General features: G+C 37.6%; 1 protein-coding gene across 1 annotated transcript in view; it reads left to right on the top strand.

Annotated features, from left to right (window-relative positions):
- The first annotated feature begins 731 nt into the window (after positions 1 to 731).
- The window catches only part of Trat1 (T cell receptor associated transmembrane adaptor 1), a 37796-nt gene continuing 16859 nt past the window's right edge, over positions 732 to 21668 (top strand). Inside the window, exons 1-3 of the mRNA XM_075963990.1 lie at positions 732 to 926; positions 11877 to 11990; positions 19768 to 19804. Coding sequence (XP_075820105.1) covers positions 920 to 926; positions 11877 to 11990; positions 19768 to 19804 — 158 coding nt within the window. The 5' untranslated portion in view covers positions 732 to 919. The remainder of the gene's footprint in view (positions 927 to 11876; positions 11991 to 19767; positions 19805 to 21668) is intronic.

The following is a 21668-nucleotide window of genomic DNA, read 5'->3' as shown; positions in this document are numbered from 1 at the left end:
TCTATGCTAGCAATTTCATATAAAAAAATAATAAAATTACCAGAGCTGCACCATGCCAAAAATCGCTATTCTGTGGTTATCCACCACAATTGCAATTGTGAGGTTATCCTCCATTGCACTGAAGTACTGCTGCAAAGCACACTTACATACAGATGTTTAAGAAATCCTGGTGCTGATGCTGGAATGATCGTAGAGCATGCTGCTTACTCTGGCTTACACAGTGTAGCTTATGCTGGCTACAGTGATGGCTTGTGGGACTAAGGCAGGCACCTGGTCCCCTGGTAGACATTTAATACTCACTAAGCACTCAAAATTTCTTAATTTTTCTCTATCCATTAGGTCTCAAAGGATACAGCGAGCAGATAAATACACACATTAGGTCTCAAAGGATACAGCAAGCAGATAAATACACACCAGGGCTTGCATACTATTTATTGGTCCACAAGTTTAGTAGATTTTATTTTATTTTCATGCGAATTCAGAGATGAGCAGACCCCTGGATTTTCTCAAAGAATATGGTGGATTTCACCTTGATTCATTCATACCATGCTTTAATTCTTTGTTTTTTAAATCAGACTTTATTTTTAAACCAGGTAGTGATAAAAACTCACCTTTTGGCATGCAGAAGTACACGGGGTTTTTCTTCCCACGTTTCACAACTATTTAAGTCTACTCGTTTCAGACCTAAACTCTAGACGCCTCTATCACCACATTTCCTGTTTGTAACTGAACAAAGTACACACAAAAGAGTTGAAGAAACAGAGGAGGAAAAAAAGCAAGTCCTGATAAAGATATATGTTGGTGCTATGCTGTTTCTAACACAACAGAGCAACGGCGCTCAGAAAAAAGGCTGGTGGGAGAATTCTTAGGCTATCCACCTGTTTCATGGCTGCACGCGGGCTCTTCTGAAAAGAGAAGCATGTCAGGTGAGTCGCATTCTCAAGTCTTTTCTTGTTTTCACTCCTATGACTAACAGTTCATTTAGCAATTTCTAAGTCTTAACAAAGAGATATTTACTTATGGGAAAGTAAGCTGGTTAACATGGCATTTTTTTAAAAAAAAATATACAATGATGTTTAGTATGACTGTAAAGTAGCTTGGATTGCATTAATGAGTATATTGATTATTTGCTTTTGGAAGAAAAAAATCGGCAGTGTTTCGTAAAAACATAGCTATCACAGTTACTGATGAATGTTCACTAGCAACTGTGCCATTTGAAGGTTTATTGTTTCTACAGAATCTTTTGTTGATCTTGCATATTTACCTCTTGTCGGATTAGATAGAAAATAGGATAGAAATAATTGATTGTTACTGCCTAACAATTAGACATAGTTTCCCCTGAGGGATCAGTAGAATTGCTGATAGGCAAGGAGATGAAGACCTTTGAAAAGGCCAGGGGGAATTGTGCTGGCAGCTCGGATCACTTTCCTGCTATGAATCCGTCAGTCATCCATTCCTCCTGCATTCTGGTTCTTCTCTTCACTTCTCTAGCAAACGTTTAGACAACATAGAGATACATATGGTGCAAAGAAAGAACACTGTTAAATAGGAGAATTATCTTTATTTCTCCCTCAGTTTTCAAGATAGGTGTTCTCTGTGTAGACCCAGCTGTCCTAGAACTCTCTCTATAGAGGATCAGGCTGTCCTCAAACTCAGAGATCCACCTGCCTCTGCTTCCTGGGTGCTGGAATTAAAGGCGTGAGCCGCCACTGCCTAAGGAAAAAATTATCTTACAAGCCAATATTTAATTACTTTAAAATGAAAAAATATTAAGTTGAATTCCCTTCAAAGTTTTACTCTTGCACATTCTACACAGTTTGCCTTTTATAACTGAAATAATAACATGCATTAAATCATACATCCAGCTTTACTGCCAGTTTGTAACAAAGCCATTTCCTTCTTCATCAGAGCACTGCCTCACCACGTTAATTAGATGCACAGAATGATAGCCATTGCACTAATTAGGTTTGGTGTAATCCTTCATTTATTAATTTATTGTTAGGTACTTCTGTTGTATTCAGTTTTTTAATCTTATTTTAAATGGCAGGAAAATGAATAATGTGTATTGAAGGCTATTTTTCAGAAATTATATCTAGAATCAAAATTATTGAATAAGATGTTACAGGTTTTTCGAGTTTCATCATTGCTAAATTGCTTCTCCAAGGCTGATGGCGGTTCCCTGCCATTCTAGAGTGCTTCTTTTTGCTGGTTCATCTCATTTAGCAATCTTCTTCCGCACAACATGCTAGTCTGCTGCTTCATACGTGTCACTTTGGTTACAATGAGTGTGGACAACAAACATTCTGTACAGACTTTTGAGCTGTTTGTAAAGCTGTGGTTTGTACCTTGTCTGACAATATCTTACACCTAATTGTTATGCTGTTGGCACATTTAATATCAATACATATTGGACAGTAGTGGAGCAATGGTATCACAAATTACAGTTTTTGGGAGTTCATTTTCCAGAATTTTGTCTGAAGGATTTGTAAAAATCATTTATCTGGGTAAGGCCCAGGAGTTAACCTAACCCATGATAGTCATACATGCCTTTTTTCCCTAGTTCATAAGAGAACAAAATTAAAGATAATAGCTCTACTTTAGTTAGGATCATGTAAGAAATGGACACAGCAGTTCTCTGCCCATGCTGCTGATAAGAACTTGGGAAGGGGAAGTTCAAAGGCAATGAATATGATGTTCAACGATCTCTGAAACCTACTGAATCTCCTCTAGAAGAGATAACAGTAAGCTTTCTCCATATACTTCGCCTCTCAGCACTTTGGCACAGGGCTGGAGTGTTGTCATAGCCAATGAAGTCTTCCCAAAGCAGAGATGAAAGTGTTTACCATTAAAGCATCTCTTTTTTGTTGTTGTTGTTATTGTTTTGTTTTTTTGATACAGGGTTTCTCTGTAGCTTTGGATCCTGTACTGAAACTAGCTCTTGTAGACCAGGCTGGCCTCGAACTCACAAAGATCTGCCTGCCTTTGTTTCCCAAGTGCTGGGATTAAAGGCATGTACCACTACCGCCCGGTCAGCATCTTAGATCTTAAAAGCAAAAATTGCCTCCACCATACAAAATTTAATATGAGCTAAGGGAATCTGGTGACAGCATTTTTCATGTTTAAATAGATAAAATAACCATAATGATAAAATAACTAAGGCCATGCTTTCCCACTTGTATAAAATGAATATTAACCAGATCAAATAAAGAAATACATTCCTTTTGTCCATCATTTAATAAACAATGATTCACCATTTAGTTAACACTTTGACTGCCTTTGTTGTTTGCTCTGTGGGGTTCCCACTGTCTTTGCCCACTGCAACTTCAGTGACACTTCTTTAGAAACTAGGGTTGACTAGTTATGAATGGCCTCTTAAACTCAAGCATTCTTTTAAACATCCAGAAAGAGTTCCTGCCATGCAACATCAAGTAATATTTGTCAGTAAATTTAAACAAACTAATCAACAGAAAAAACACACCGTCACTTAGAGGCCACAGTTATGAAAAACACATATCTACAAGTTAGTAGTTAATAACAAATCATCATTGCACAAATTCTTACACATTTTAAATTTTATTTAATTATCACAGTATTTTTAATATATAGAAAATAGCATAGACCTTTACAAAACGTTCAACTCTAGTATTTTGGGGGCGTTGAAGGGTTCCGCATGCCCTTGCTATGTCTGCAGCCCTGCTAGGTTGCTTCTCTGACAATAGACAGAGTGGGTGCACAAGATGAAGTTACTTAGCATGGATGAGCATCTGCTTGTCTGCAACAGGGAGTGGGACCGCACATCAACCCCAGAGCATCGGTGAAGTTTACCAATCTCATGTACAGCTTAGTTGCAAAACCAACAAAGGAATCTAGCATCAGAGAAATCTGTAGCGTGGTCTCTTAAAAACTGCTGTCTACTTCCCAGGCCTATGTACATGTTTTTCAGTCAACTTAGATAAAAACTAAGAGGAATCCAGATGCTTTAGAAAGAGGTGGGCCTGGTGCCACAAGGCTGGAGTTGGGAACTCCAGACTGACAGCTGGCTAACTGAGGATCAGTGATTTGCAAGAAGGAGGTTACACAACTTCCGGTGGCCCAGTCCTGTTCTCATTCTCAGGCTGTGTGAAAACAGGAATATCAAAGGTTGTACTGCTATCTTCTCTGCGAGCTGTATCATTCACATCTCAGATACCTTCTTTTCATGGCAGGAATTCATTTTGAAGTTGGCGGGTTTCAGATTTTGCATTAAAAACAAGTGATTTACTTGGAAACATGGAACTAATATGAAAGCTCCATTGACGCTAGCATCTATGTTTCTCATAATCTTTGTTGGTGATGATGGGCCTAGGTGATGGCAGTTTGGAATGTGGACATGGTGACAACCTGCTATAATCCTCAAATCAAAACTATGCTCTGCTCAACACAGCTACCAGCACACTCAGAAAAAAAATATGTGTCACAAGTAGACATATGGGTATTGTAATATCAATTCAATATTCTTCCAAAATATTTGGATGCTTCAAATAAATATGAACATTTGTGAACTGCAAAAGAATGCCCACTGTTCTAATGGAGTTTATAAATCAAAGGAAGGTACCAAGAGGTACCTCCTCTTGTAGCAAATCCATGTTCTTGTTCTAGATAAAGATAGCCTGAAATATGTAAAACATTATGTTTATTTATTAATAGCTTTTAATAAATTAATAGAATTTCTGCATTAAAGAAGTCTGATAATAGAAAAGCATTACATTTGCTTCACCAGGTCTCCTTCCATAACATGTGAAATTATGAACTCCATATACAGTACCTGTAAATACCTGTTGACTTTAAGAGAGATAGAGATCTTTTCTAATTGCTTTTATTGAGCTACACATATTTTATGCTCCCCTGCCTTCCTCCCCCTCCTCTTCTACCCTCTCTCGTGACACACTCCCAATTTACTCAGGAAATCTTGTCTTTTTCTCCTTCCTATGTAGATCCATGTATGTCTCTCTTGGGGTCAAGAGGCAGAGATCTTACAATTAAATCCACTGTTAATAGCCCTTGGTGATCGAAAACTAGATAGAAATTCACATTATTTTTCTATCTGCCATTGCCTCACAAATGATTTCCTACGCCTTTGACTTTTTAGTGGTGTAAATACCCAAATTCATATTGTGCACAAATTCTTTTTACGTCAAGAAAAACTATATAAATGAAGGTACAATTAACTAGTAATGCTTCTTAAACTTGCTCTTGTTCAACAAATGTTGATAGGTACTATAGGGTGCCCTCTAAACTCATAGAAACTCAGAGGGATGAGGAGATATGTTTGGAATTTCTTCCATTTAATCAACCAATCTTTGCTCTTTTGATGTGTTTGTTTTACTCTTCAGTGTGAGGGTGGGCATTGCTGGCAATCAAGAGAATGAAAAAAAATGTTAAGAATGTCAAAACACAAAATAAAAAGCTTCCAAGTAAAAATCTTCTTATTTAAAGTTCAAATCTCATTAATGAAGAAAAAGTTATTGAAAAACAGAAGCACAAAGTCCTCAAGTCAGAGAGAAGTACAGCCCATATTCAACCACTTCCCCTTCACATGTCTAAACCTTTCCCAGTATATAACAGTTTAGATTGTATCGGCAAAGTCTAGAACTGATCATGTAAAACAGTTTGTTTTATAAACAATGAAACACTCCCCAAGGGAGTGTACAGTGCGATCCAAGTTCTTACACAGTACCACTGACATAGTTCATAAACGCTGTCAGAATTTTAGCATAAAATGGTGTTTGCGTTGTTTATGTGTAGCAGAAAGCAAAATTATCTTTCTGTAGCAATTAATGTATTAATATAACTCACTTCTCCTTTTAATTGGAAAATAGAAGGTGCAACTTCTATTTGAAATATAATTTTGCTTATATAACAGGACGGTTTATAACTATTTTTAGTGCAATCAAAAATAAGTGCTTTCTATTTACTTCTTTGAACTATGACTTTTATATTAGGTTTTATCTTATTTATTCGCAGCATAGCAATGTATTGACTGTATACAAAATAATAGAAATTGGTGGAAATGAAAGCAAACACTAAGAAGAAAAATTAACTTTAGCAATATTACAAAAATGTCAAGTGACAGGGATTCATTATTATTTTCTGTATTTGTTATTCCCCAGACGAAGCAGTATCAGAAATATATAATAGTATGAGAAGTAACCGCATAAGTCGAGGTGTAGGACGAATTAGGGATCAAAGGACACAGTTCATCAAAATGACGATTACAAAGTTGTAGAAATGTGTCTACGGAAGGCTACGTGAAAGGTCATGGACAAGCAATATTCAGGTGCAGTGTAAGAGTGGATCATTCTTGAGATCCTTATATTTTAGATATCTTAAATAACTGTTCTGCAGTATTTTTTATAAGTACTAAATTTAGTGATGAGTTTCATATGACCATTTCTTTTTTCTTTAAACCTGTTTTCTTTTGTCCTGATAACAAAGGCAGAAAATATGGGAAACAAACCAACATAAAAAGTGCAATGGAGAATTCTAGATTTTATTTACTGACTACAACCTGAACCCCAACTCTCTGTTGCCAGTTTAGGGCATGTTGTACACGTTAATGGTTAGTCAATGGACTACACTGTCATATCCTCTTAGGAATTGGGTCCTATTGTGCAGTCAAAAGCTATCTGAGCCCATCATTTTTCTACCCATGAACAAACTCAGATATTTTCATAGTGTCAAATTTAATTTCCAAAATCAATTCTACATTCCTTGAAATGAGTACATGATCAAGATCCCAAACCCTCTTAGAAGTCTGGTACATGGCTTCTAGATTGGATTATTTCTAAAGTTCAGTTTCACCAAAAGTAAATTATCAATATATCCAGCACAACATTTGGGGCAAGTTTACAATAACTTAATTGCAAGATGTGTACTTAGAAAATGCATAGTAAATTATAGTAGACCGCATACTTGTTACTACTCTATGTAGCTGTGAGGAATAAGCTTTTAAAAATGATGGCTATTTGTCAAAAAGTAATTTGGATTGTACTCTTTCTTTAAGAATAACCAGTTATCTTAGCTGCTTGGTGAGGTGTCTGAAGGAAGAATTATGCTATGAACACATAGAAAAACATCTGGGTTTATTCCATAGGAGGGTAGGAGCTTAAGGAAAATAAACACTTTAGGTTTTTAGGTTCAAATGCTGAAAAGAGAAGAGCAGAGAGAGCAAATTCTCAGGACAGGCTTCCCAGCATTGTTAGGTATCTCACCAGGAGGTCATGTTCACAGTGAACTCTTTAGGAGGGAATGTCCTGGCTTGGTGGCTGACCTCAGCCTAGCTCCACTTGTAAAAGTTTTCAAATTATCTTTTCCAGACTTTTTCTGACATCAATCACACTCCCAAAAGAAAACAGATTTTATATTTATAGAGGGCACACCTCTGAGCTTAGCCACCACTAACTGCCTATTTCAAGTTTTCTGGGAAATGAACGAATAACCACCACATTTCTTGGTAATTATAGATTCAGAGCAGACGAATTTCTTTAGTTCTGGGTATTGTTGATGCCCACTTTTACCAAAGCTACAGTGACTTTGTGCATTACTGTCTCTTGCAGAGAGACATGTTTCCCAGACGCTGGGAAGTTGTGTCTTCCCTCAATAGAGTTAGAGATAAGTGGAACAGGATCTGTGGCGTCTCTTCCTGGGTTGTGGATATGTCTAGATGCCATACTTGGCCAGAACCTTTCTTTTGGTTCTCGGACCTGATATTAATTACCTTTCATTCATTTTTGTAGTCATTGAGTGAGCTGGTGGTAATTAGTGAGAAATGGCAATCTCCTAAATTCATTGCAGAAATCATAGCATACTTACCAGGGGTAAGAAGACAACATAGCAAAGAGAATACTAACATCAACAACCAACATCTATTGCGCATTTTAATAGTTAGTTACACTGTTTTGAAAACGTCTCACCCAATCTCATAACAACACGCATTATTATTACTTTCCTTTTACAGATGGGGAAATTAAACTATGGAGACAAAGATAAAGTCTTTGTCTGGCCCTTAGAAGGTTCAAATTTCAATTGGTAGTGAAATTGGTACATAGGTGATTAACAGAATGCCTGATAATGTGTAAAGAGATGAAGGAAAGTCTCTGAGAGAAGAATGTCTGTTTGAGTTAATCTATGGAGAAAGACATTTCGGGCAAAGGACAATTAACAGAGACATAAGAACATAACATGGTAGGATATCTATTGATGTCTACAAGTATGTCATTGTAGGTGAAGCATGGTATATATGGAGAGATTAAAATAGTTAAGTCCCAAAAGATAAGAAGGAAATCTAAAGTAGAATTTTGTGGAAAGAGTTTATGATAAAGAATAAAAAGTGATATCATAGGCGGTTGAGAACATTCCAGAAGAAAAGCTTGGGGCTGAGGAAAGGGTTCAGAAGGTAAAGTACTTGTTGCTCATGAATGAGAACCTAAGTTAGTATCCCAAAAATCCATGTAAAACTTGGATGTGGTGGCCTTTACCTACAATCCCAGCACTGCGTGGCAGAAAGGGGCAAAACCCAGGGACTTGCTGGCCAGTCAGTTTAGCTAAAACAGTGACATCCAGGTTCACAGAGAGACCCTGTCTCAAAAAAATAAGGTGACAAGCAAGAGAGAAAGAGCCAATTCACCCTCTGGTCATCATATCCTCCACATGGGCAAATACACCAGTACATACATCTGTGAATATATAGGCAATATGCATACACATCCATGGGAAAAAAGCCCTCACCCACGTACTAGAGTTCAGCAGAGAGGAGAGCATCTGGGGCTAGATGGTAAGATGATAGTTCTGCTAGGAGTGTTGGCTGATGTGGTGATGGTGAGGTGGTGGGAAGTGTTGGGTGATGTGGTGGGATCCACTAAAACAAGAATGAACATGAAAACTCTGCCTACTGAGCATATATAAACAAAGCCAGGCTGCTCAGAGAAGATAGCAGATTGTGTCTTAAAACCTTGGGTGTTAAGTTATAAAAGTCCTTTACATCATATATACAGTCTTAAAAACATTTTAAAATTATGTTTATTTATTTGTGTATGGAGGTCAGGAGACATCTTGCAGAAGGTGGCTCTCTTCTTCCACCATGTGGGCTCCAGGGATCTTTCTCAATATTATGAAGTTTGGCAGCAGGCACCTTTACCCACTGAGAATCTCTCCAGGCTCAGTATTATATATTCTTCCATCTGGTTCTTCATCTTCACAGTTTTTAACCTAAAAGCATTAAGGGTGTGTAATTTTAGCAGCCAATACTTTACCAGTATCATTAGGCTCCTCATGGTTTTATTTTTCAAGCAGTTACCTAAACAGAAATCAGTAAATGCTAAGCATGGTAGCTTACTGATGTAATCCCAGCACTGGTGAGTTCAAGGATGGCCTGAGTCACACAAGATTGTTTCAAATAAACAAAAGCAGGTGAGTAATCAAGTAGTTTTGTGTATATAAACATCATGTTACATGCAGAATTTCTAAGCATATTTGATATAGTTAGTAGCTATTATATTATAGAATGCTCATAAATACTTGGTGGAGTTTTGTTCATGAGGAACACATCAGTTGCTCTTAATAAAATTTGGTGCTTTTAATAAAACTATTGCACAGGAAAAACATTATTAAGGCTTCTAATGTTTTTACATTTTATGAAACATAAATACTCACTTAAAGAAAAAACCCACACATTTCATTATCACTACCAGTTTTTTCCATTATTAATTAATTAATCCTTGAAATTATTTTATAAATAATATGTTGTCACAGAAGGGTGTCAGAAATGGCCCTCTACTCAATTGCTTGTGATGTCCTGAAGATACAGGGATAACAGAATTAAATTAAAGAGCAAGTAATAAGTAGACAAATATTTCTGACTTCAAATGAAGTTCAAACTAGTTAAAATTGGAGCAATATATGTGTGGAATATATAATGTTCGGGGCTGGCTCAGTAGGTAAGAGTGCAAACAGGAAGAACCGAGTTCCGATCCTAGCATCCACATTTAAGAAACAAAACAACCAAACCATTGGGTGTGGCTTCTTGTGAGTCCTGTAAAGCCAGCATTGAGACAGGAGGATGACTGGAGCTTGTTGGTGAGAAACTGTGCCTAAAAGGAGCAAGGCAAAAAATGATGGAATGAGATACCCACAACCTCTCTAGTCTTCATGTATCCACCCACACACATTCATTCACATACGCCACATTCTCACATATACATATAAATGACATGTAAATTATATGTATATATGAATGTGCACCTCTATATCACAAATATATTTGTAGTATACTTGATTCTTTTATCTGCATGTTTATTTAAAAATCAACGGTGCACACTTGAATACACGAACATCTGAGGGCAAAAATAAGTCAAAGAAATGGTCAGAATCTAAACATCATATTTGAGATGCAGAAAACAGGAGAGAGGCACCAAGAAGATTTCATTGACACCCAGCTTTCTCATTTGATGCTTAAAGGCAGAGGAGGGAAGCAAAACAAATTCCTCCTCTGTGAAGTTTTTATCACTATGCTTATTGTGTTTAGTGAAGTGATATTTTAATTTCCTAAAAGGTTCTAAAATGGTCTCTGACTTGGCCTCATGGTGAGAGAGTCAGGCCTCTGAAGGGCTGTGGTCTCTCTTACAGTTACTTTCACCTCCAAGCTATTTTCAGCTTGCAGTTCTAATTATATACGTGACATTTGTTCACCACAAAGGAGTTTCTCGAATGCAAGGCCTCCGTTGGTTGGTTGGTTTTGTTTTGAGTTTTTGATTCTTTAGTATCAGGTGTACACTCTGGCATAGGGATACATCTAATTGTTTATATCAGAGAATTAGAAATTACTCTTCTGGGATCAGTGTAAGGCATCGGTCATGTTGGTATGATTACCAAGATATACCAACTCTGGTCTGTTATTTTCACAGTTGCTCATCAATGTGTGGAGGTAACGATAAATCATCTTGGGTAATAGACTGGCAATAACCTACCTATCATTTTATTGCTCAGAAATAAAACGAAGAGAGAGTCCTTCATAGCAGTGAACTCTCCCCTGTCCATTATTAGAACACTCAGTAGTGAGGAAAGGTCCTTGCGGCTCCAGCTAATAAAACTGTGCTACAGTGATTGCGGAATTACTGTTTAATTCCAACAGCTGATGTGCTACAGTCCCAGGGCTGATGAAAAGGACCAAGTGATTTCCTGGAAAAAAAAAAAGAAAAAAAGCACAGAAATAAAATTTTAGTATGAAGAATAAAATCTGAGAAGAGTCCACACAATGAACATTCAGGGGTATCAGGGTAATCTTGATTTTGAACTGAGATCTTATAATCAGTCACCACTTGTCACCCTTTAATAGCCAAATTTATCTTTCATTTTATTAACACTAAAAATATGGAAGCTTGATTTAACTACGCTGAATCTGGAGACTTATCAACACTTTGAAATCTGCAAATATCTGATGGTCGATGTCTATTAATCTTCTGGCAGATTTGCCACTCATTACAAGCGAAGGAAATTAGGTAATTAATTCTGAGACAGCCCCTTCCTTTGAAATCCAGGCTCGCCCAGATGCCTAGCCTTTCTAGTACCTTAGCCACTCAAGTGCTGCTCTCACTGGCATGAACTGCCGCACTCACCAGTGTGAACTGCCGCACTCACCAGTGTGAACTGCCGCACTCACCAGTGTGAACTGCCGCACTCACCAGTGTGAACTGCCGCACTCACCAGTGTGAACTGCCGCACTCACCAGTGTGAACTGCCACACTCAGCTAAAGGCAGTGGTGTGGCTCATGGCATTTGTTGAAGTAAAACATATGTGTGGTTAGCTGCTGTATCACAGACATATCTACTTTTGTTTCCAGGAAACTCTGGATGCCCCTTTTTCCTCTGGGGACTTCTAGCCTTCTTGGGCTTGGCTCTGGTTATATCGGTGATATTCAATATCTCCCACTATGTAGAGAAGCAGCGGCAACGAGGTAAGACCTTTTGGCAAACTGTTGTATGGCACCGGCTTGAAAGCAGACTCTGGCATCACTGGCAGACCTCTGGAGTAGACAGTGTTATGAAATGTCATTAACAGTGTATTGTAACCATGAGAAATCCTTGCGGTATTGTTTTCACGCTGGAGGCTCTCTTTAAGAACAAAATAACATTCAAGATGTGAGAAGAGGCTCCCAAACTTAGCTTTGTCTCTGTCTCAGGAGCGAGAGATGGAAGGACTTATTCCGGTGAGCAGGCTTTTCTAAATGAACAAATCAGGAAATGGCAGTCTTTTAAGACAGTGACAGGAGTGAGAACTTGCTCCCCAAGGCTGTACTGAAGTTACACAGTCCTCCCAGGCTCTGGCCGCAGGACTAGAAGTGCCACAGCCTGAGCCTGGGCCTGGTACTACACGGCAGGCCTGGAACAGGCCAGTGCTCTGTCACTACCGCTATTAGCTTTGCTTTTATTAGCCAGGTGACTATTACCTACACATGCCGTAATTACGATGGTATAATCTGCACAGCTTGTACACAGTGGGCATCTGGCATGTGCACACTGAATACATGGATCAGTGCACAATAGAACCAGAGCTCAACCATTTCTGGGAATTGCCTTTATAATCCAAGGATAGAGCTCTAAGTGGTCAGGAAAGATTTTTTTTTAAAAAAAAAAAAAAGAAGACAAAAAAGAAGAAAAGTGTTTTCTCCAATCTCACGAAAAGAGCTAAAACCAAGTTAGCAAACTGTAGTAAAACAGAGCGCATATGTCTAAGGAAACTGCGTGAAGCTAATGCAAATGATGATCAAATTTTGGAGTGTGTCCTTGGTCCACGTAGAAGCTTCCTAAGTGTTGATAATGCAGCATAAAACGTTGAGAAGTCATTGTGATGCAGACTTTAAAGAGTGAGAGGTACTTGAGAATGACATAGTTGGCCTCATACAGCAATCCAATATCAAAATCGGGCCTGAGTCTCCAAGAAGGACATACACTAGTTTTTTATATCTCAATGTGAATAGGTTTTATAATTTTCACTCTTGGTGCTTTGTGCATTAGATTTTATTTATCAATATCCAGTTCATTTCCATCATACAAATAGAAGCAGTCTCTTTGCATTTAGCTTTGCATCATAGGTTTGATCTTTTAAAAAAAATTATATAAGCCATTATTGTCTCAGCTCTATTTTTTAAAAGTAGTGTGGTGGAGAAAAAATTGAAAATGGATAACAATAAATTGAATGTATAATGTCTTTCTTTTGATCAATGCCAGCCATTTGATTTTTAACAGCATAACTTTTAAATAAAATCAAATTTGATGTAAATTAAAATACACTCTGATGTTAGATTTCAGCTGTCAGATTTTGTGCAAGTAGCAACTTCTCTGAGTCTCAGTTTCCTTTTGACAGCGAACGGAAAACATGCAGACCATAAGGGTCTTGTGAGAAAATACACATAACTTTGCACAGGGCTGGAATTTACCAGAATTGGTTGTGTATCTGGTATAGTTCACATCACAGACCCCATGGACGCAATGCCTCTTGCTTTTTCTACACAGTAATTCCCTCCTTCCTTCTTTTTTTCCACAGTAATCACCAAGGACATTTCGTGGGCCCCATCCCTTTACTTAACTTTAGTGCATTATTTCAGTCAGCATCTGTTCCCCAGTATCGTCTGTGCCCTGGAGATCCTCTGCCCACCCTGGCTAAATTCCTGTCCCCATATTTATATTATATAACAAGTTAACAACATCCAGGGCTGTAGCAGCCACTGCTGTGTTCCTGCAAGTCCACAGTCGACTCCATGTCTGTGGGTGTTTTGAGGCTTCAGTGGCTGTCAGGTCATTTTATTTGATATACACATCTTAGGTGGAACACACTGTATAGACTAATGTGCAAACAAGATGATGAACCTTAGAGCAGCCTCGCCGTTGCTCTCCAAGGGCCAGATGCTCTCCTTCGCCTTTCCAACTGCCCAGCCCCTCCCAGCAGCTTTCCTCCAGTATGAATATCTACCCTCCTATCTTGTCCAATTCACAGGAACAAATAATATTTATCCTCCCCCAGAGACTACAGGTGGTAGGGATTGTCTCTGCAAACACAAGTCCTAATGCTGAGGACTCGCTTGCTCCATTTCTTTGGCAAGACGGGTTAGAGGAGACTTTTGTCACCCCAGTCAGCTTTCTCCCACGTGGTCTGCAAGTGTAATGCTCCTGCTATTGACCTCATGCCACTTTTATGTTAGCATCTTTGTGCTACTCTTTGTGGCTGAGAAACTTGCAAGATATGACTCCTCCTCGGTCAACAGTCAGTGAAGAAACTTCGGAGTTGTCTTAAATAGCTTACAAAAGGAACCCTCCTCCCAGCGGCAGCATAATATCTGCACATTCAATCAGATAGACAAGACAAGCCTTGTCTTGACGCTTTTTGTAGCAGCTAGCTAGAAGCTTTGAAAATGAGTCCTCTCTCTGCTTTCCAAAACAAATCTTTATTTTTATTAAATGCGCTGTCCAAACCTTTAGGAGGAGTATGTTTGTTTCTTTTCCTGATAATATATTTTCCTCTTCTTCCATTAAATCCAAAGAATATTATTTATTCAACTCTTTCTCTTTGATTTGAGAGGGATAAACAAGTGTGTGGTTTGTGTGTGTTTTAGTCTTATCAGTGAACCTTCTTTTCACTAGACCGTGGCATGTTTTTGACCGAAATGAACCTGAGAATTCAGTGTTAGTGTTTCAGCCATGTGCTGTTGTTTCTTGCTGTACCAGAGTGGGCAGAGAAAAGTAGACACCCTAAAGGGGAAACATAAAAGCAAATGTCTCTGCATCACAGCCTCTCACATCTACACCAACCACAAGCCTTGTGTCTGCATCACAGGGGAGGGTGGGGGAACCTCACCCAGCTCTTCTCACTGACGATCTTGCACACTTTGCTGCTCTGTAGCAGAGCACAGTTTGCAGTTTGGCCACGTAGCTCTGAGATGACTAGGCAACATTTAAATCAAGCCATTTATTCTCAAATAAACTTCTGAGCCTCTGGAACAGAAAGGTCTTTGCAGGAGCCTGAGCTTGCTCACCTTCATGCTCAGCAAGAGATCATTGGCTATTAACCTGCTTAGGAAAGACTGTAAAACTAAAATTACCCGAGCAGTGATGGTCTAGCTAGTATCCAAACACACATTTGTTTTTCTAAGGTTAGTGAAGCATGTGGTGTCCTTGGATTTTCAAAGTCTTCTCTCTGTGTTTCTTCTGCAGTTGTTCTGATATATAATATTCCATATGCATCTATTTTCATTTGTTATTTTAGAGTTTTAGCCCTCTTTCATTCTATTTAAGGACCTTATGCTATTTTTAATGCTTTTATTTTTCTCACAAAAGTTTATTGCAATTATTTTTCTTCAATTTTATTGAGCTCTACATATTTCTCTGCTCCCCTCCCTGCCTCTGCCCTCCAATTCAACCCTCCCCCAAGGTCCCCAGGCTCTCAATTTACTTAGGAGAGCTTGTCTTTTTCTATTTCCCATGTAGATTAAGATCTATGTAAGTCTCTTTTAGTGTCTTCATTGTTGTCTAAGTTCTCTGGGATTGTGGTTTGTAGGCTGGTTTTCTTTGCTTTATGTTTAAAAACCACCTATGAGTGAGTACATGTGATAATTGTCTTTCTGTGTCTGGGTTACCTCACTCAAAATAATGTTTTCAAGCTCTATCCATTTTCCTGCAAAATTCAAGATGTCATTATTTTTTACTGGTGTGTGGTACTCCATTGTGTAAATGAACCACATTTTCCTTATCCATTCTTCTGTTGAGGGGCATCTAGGTTGTTTCCATGGTCTGGTTATGACAAAAAAAAAATGCTGCTATGAACATAGTTGAGCACATGTTCTTGTGGCATGATTGAGCATCCTTTGGATATATAACCAAAAGTCGTATTACTGGCTTTTGAGGAAGGTTGTTTCCTAATTTTCTGAGCAATCACTACACTGACATCCAAAGGGGTTGTACCAGCTTGCATTCCCACCAGCAATGCAGAAGTGTTCTCTTTTCCCCACAACTTCTCCAGCATAAGTTGTTATCAGTGTTTTTGATCTTTGGCCATTCTTACAGGTGTAAGATGGAATCTCAGAGTTGTTTTGATTTGCATTTCTCTGATGACTAAGGATGTTGAGCATTTCTTTAAGTGTCTTTCAGCCATTTTAGATTCCTCTGTTGAGAGTTCTCTGTTTAGATCTGTACTCCATTTTTTTTATTGGATTATTTGTTCTTTTGATGACCAATTTCTTGAATTCTTTCTATATTTTGGAGATCAGACCTCTGTCTGATGTGGGGTTAGTGAAGACCTTTGCCCATTCTGTAAGCTATCATTTTATCTTGTTGACTGTGTCCTTTGCTTTACAGAAGCTTTTTAGTTTCAGGACGTCCCATTTATTAATTGTTTCTCTCAGTGTCTGTGCTGCTGGGGTTATATTTAGGAAGTGGTCTCCTTTGCCAATGCATTCAAGTATACTTCCCACTTTCTCTTCTATAAGGTTCAGTGTGGCTGGATTTATGTTGAGGTCTTTGATCCATTTGAACTTGAGTTTTGTGCATGGTAAGGGTCTATTTTCATTCTTGTCCTCTCTCTCCATATCTATTCAATATAGTTCTTGAGGTCTAGAGCAGTAAGACACCAAAAGAAGATCAAGGGGATAAAAATCATAAAAGAATTCAAACTCTCACTGTTTGCTGATGACATGATAGTTTACATAAGCGATCCAAAAATTCTCGGAAGGAACTTCTATGACTCATAAACACTTTCAGTAATGTAGCGGGATACAAGATTAACTCAAAAAAAATTAGAATCCCTCTTGTACACTGATAATAAAAGGTCTAGGAAATAAATCAGAGAAACAACACCCTTCACAATATCCACAAATAGCATAAAATATCTCAGAGTAACTCTAACCAAACAAGCAGAAGACTTGTATGACAAGAACTTTAAATCTTTGAAGAAAGAAATTCAAAAAGACATCAGAAAGTGGAAAGATCTCACATGCTCTTGGGTGGGCAGAATTAGCAAAGTAAAAATGGCAATCTTGACAATAGCAATCTACAGTTTTGATGCAAAGCCCATCAAAATCCCAGCAAATTCTTCACAGACCTTGAAATAATGGTACTCGACTTCATATGGAAAAGCAAAAAAAAAAAAAAAAAATAGCCAAAACATTCTGTCCAATAAAAGAACTTCTGGAAGCATCACAATCCCCTGACTTCAAGCTCTAATACAGAGCTCTAGTACTGAAAAGAGTCTGGTATTGGCATAAGAACAGAAAGGAGGACCAATGGAACTAAATAGAAGACCCAGATATCAATCCACACATCTTTGAACACCTGATTTTTGACAAAGAAGCAATTTTTTTTCTTTTTTATTCAGGGGATGAAACATTCTTTGGTATTTCACTACTCTAGAGTTACTCTTTCCAACATTACATGAGTATATTTTCAAGGCACCAATATTAATACGGCAATTGTTTTTCACCTAGATGTCCTTATATTATAAAAATATTTGCCAGTTTAAAAAAATATTTTATGGGAGACTAATTTTTTATTCTTATTAATAAATGACATTCTTGTTTGTTTTAGTTTAATTTTGAGGACAGGTTTCATGTACATCGGGCTGGCCTCAAACTCTCTATATAGTAGAGGATGACCTTGAATTTCTGTTTCTCTTATTTTGACTTTCAAAATGCTGGGATTAGAGAAATGGACCACGACGACCAGTTCATATGGTGCTGGGGATCTGAGGGCTTCATATGTGCTAGGCAAGCAGTCTGTCAATGTAACTACTTAGCCCTATATTCTTTATTTAATTAAAAAATATTCTTTATTTTATTTTCAATTTCTTATTATAAGCAAAAAAAATGTTCAGCTGGTGGCAATTCCCTCTGTAAAGGTGAAATTTCCATGAAGGTGAAGTTTCCTTCCAAGTTAAACTTTACTCATGTTATTTATTTCACTTCAATAACTGAATAAGTCTATTTCAAGTTCACTCATTCATGAAGAAACTTTACAATTTAATGAGCACAAGCTGTGGCTTATATGATATGAATTTAGACCACATGATATTGATAGGTAGCTCTGTCATTTTATAAAATGTCTTGACATTGTTTTAATTATTTTCCATATCCACTCCATGATGCTAGGTTTTGCTATTCTCTTCTACAGATGGACTAATAAGCATAGCTTTAGACCAATTTTCATACTGTCCCACAGCATGTGCCCTGGTACCAAATCCAATATTAGCTGATTCCTAACCACGAGTATGTTTCATGATACATCATCCTAGGTTTTATCTCCTTATGGATGTACTTAAATTTCAAGTGCATTAGCTATTCTTATGTTGTTGTAATAAAACATCATTATCAAGATAACTTCTAAAGGAAAGAGTTAGGCTTATGGTTCCAAAGGAATACAAGTCTGTCATGGTGGAAGGCATGGGACATGGCAACTCAAGCAAGAAGTTTAGAGTGTGCATCCTCAAGGGCAAGGGCAAAGCAGAGAGAGAGAGAGAGAGACAGAGAGAGAGAGAGACAGAGAGAGAGAGACAGAGAGAGAGAGAGAGAGACAGAGAGAGAGAGAGAGAGAGAGAGAGAGAGAGAGAGAGAGAGAGAGAAGAGAGAGAATGGTTTTGAATTTTCAAAACCCATCCCCAGTGACATACTTCCTTCACTGATGCTACACCTCCCAAATCACCTCAGACAGCATGGCCAGCTGAAGACCATGTCATCAAATGCCCAAGACTTTGGGTACATTTCTCATTCAAAGCAAGACACCAAACAAATCTGGAAAGTGGTCTTGATCTGATTATAAGCAGTTTTTTTTTCTAAATACAGAAATAAATACATGATATATCACGCCTTTTCCCACTTTATAAGTAGAATTGTTGTTGTTGTTTTTTAAAAAAGGTCTATTAGAACCAATATGAACAAAAATAGAAGTAACCAAAAAACCACAGGAGTGTTAATGGACTTAAAGGCAGAAACTATGTCAGTGTTTCACAATGGTCAGAAACAAGGGTGACAGGAATAGAAGTCCCAGATTTTTCTCAGTGTTTTCTATGTACAAAATAGTTATGCATCTAGCTCAATATTATGCCCAAGCTGTCTTGTTTTCATCTTACATTACCAAAACAACATTTGATTGGTTCATAAAGGAAGATGTCTTTATCTGTTTGTTATATTATTACAATAAACACCAAAGGTAATTAACTTTGTAAAGAAAAGGGTTTTATTTAGCTTGTAACTGTGGAAAGTTCAAAATCTTAACAGTTAAAGCTTAGGGTCTGCCCCTTGACTATGTCAACTCCTATCAGATAGCAATGGCAAGTCTACATGTTAGATTAACTGAATACTTCTCCAGTCAGAGGACAGAGGGGAGCAGTCAGTTTTGTTTGTATTTATGAGTGTCTTCCAAAAATTACCCAGCAGTCACATGACAACATGCTTACTCCCTTCTCACAGCAACACTGAGTAATTAAAGGACTTTCCCTTAGATTACACTCTTAAAAGTTTCAGTGCACTCCATGATACTGTCATCCTGAGTAGTAAACATTGGTACAGGAACCCCTTGATACTCTCAGATCACCACCAAATCATATCCTCCCCAGTTCAATTAGTAGGAGCTGTTGTGGCTTGACCAAATTTGTAAATTTACACCAAGGCTTTGCTCCCTCAGAACATTTGGTAAAATATTTTTAAATGTGTAGACATTTCTTTTAATTTGTATGTTTTTACTATGTTTCAGATAAAGTGTACAGATACTATGATGACTACATTCCAAGGTATGTAAAAATTGAATAATGCATTATGACTTTCAATTAATCAGGGAAGTAGCAAATGCTATATTGCTTATGGATTTGACACAGAAATGTTATCACTTGATCAAAAAGAAAATGAAAAGTAAATTATAATTACATTACTCTCATCTGAAATTTGGAAGCCATAACATTATCATCTAGTTATTAATACATCAAGTCAGTCAAAGAGCTGAGTGAAGAGTAAAAAGAATCTAACCTGACATCTATAAAACTCTCATCAAAATCTGAACATATGTCTATATTATAACTAAGATGGAACTTTAAGACTGCAGTCTAATTTTATATAGGGTTATATGACATTTCAGAAAGCAGAATAGAAGGAAATATATAAAACCTCATGAAGCTTAAGATAAGTTACAAGGCTTGATGGCATGAGGCATATGCCTTAATACCAGCAGTAGAGAGGGCAAGACAGAAAAGAACACAAGTTTATGGCCCACCTGGGCTACATAGTGAATTTTGAGATCAATCTGGGGTATATAGTGACTTGGTCTCAATAAACAAACAAAACAAATAGAGAAGATACACACACACACACACACACACACACACACACACACACACACACTTGCTTGGTGGAATGTTGCTTGCATGGATGATTTCAATCAATACTGAAATGTGATGAATTTATACTCTAAAATAATACTTAATTTCATCTCTTTAATACTTCCTGGATTAGTTACAGAGAAAGTATATAATATATACATTTTACCTTTTTTGATTTTTGAGAAAGAGTCTCTGTGGATGTCCTGGAACTCACTATGTAATTTAAGCTAGCTTCAGATTCACAGAGATCTGGCTGCCTCTGCCTCTCAAGTGATGGGATTAAAGACATGCACCACCCAGCCTAGTTTATACAATATATTTTTTTAAGTCTAGGGCATGAATCATAGTAAAGAAATTTCATCTTTCTGAATAGTATATTATAATCCAAATGTGTCATTATAGTAGAAACTCTGTTTTAGGACTGAAAATCTAAATAAGGATAATTTCTTGCAGGATTCTTCAAATCTTCCAGAATGGTGGACTGAGAAATTGTTGGAGATCTCTCTAACTGGATAGACAGGACAGGACAGGACCAAGACAAGAGTTGAAGCTTTTAGAGTTTAGGGCATTTTATAATAGTTTCTGCTCTATTTAAAAATATCTCTTACATATCCAAGATATGAATGTCGGTAGATTCTCTGCAAACAAATTTTTGTGACTATTCTTCATACAGAAATCTTTGGTGTGAAATAATTTCATGCCATCAAGAATGACTTGCTAACAACAAACATGAGAACACTCATCTCTTTTCTGATTAACTTGATTCTTGACATTTGAAGGGTAATTTAGATACACTATGCCAGGTGTGGTGGTGACACTAATCTGTATTCCCAGCACTAAGAAGGCAAGGCAGAAAAGTCTATTCTGAGTTTCTGGTTAGCCAGGGCTGCATTAAGTGAGCCTATTTCAAAAAAAAAAAAAAAAAAACGTTGGGAGCCACACCACGTTGGGCTGCCATATGCCGTGTGCTGCCTTTTTGGGGTGACTTCTGCCAGGCTCCTGACCATAGATGGTTCACATTCCAGAGTAGGGGCATGAGGATTAGAAATGTTTTGTAGGAGGAACAGAGATAAGAAAGAAACACAGAGACATAGGACAGTATCAGGAGGGCAACTAAGCTATTACTCAATGCTAAATTCCAAGTTCTGAGTTCGGAGTACGCCCGTGTTTAATTTTCTGTACATTTTTATGCTCCAGTACAAAAAGGGGGGATGGCAAAAGACTACTTTAACATGATACAAAGAGATACTAGAATAGTTACTTACTTCAATACTTTGAGACA

Source organism: Microtus pennsylvanicus, chromosome 1 (assembly GCF_037038515.1).
Source record: "Microtus pennsylvanicus isolate mMicPen1 chromosome 1, mMicPen1.hap1, whole genome shotgun sequence".
Classification (NCBI taxonomy): Eukaryota; Metazoa; Chordata; class Mammalia; order Rodentia; family Cricetidae; genus Microtus; species Microtus pennsylvanicus.
This window is presented reverse-complemented; position numbering and strand designations above follow the sequence as displayed.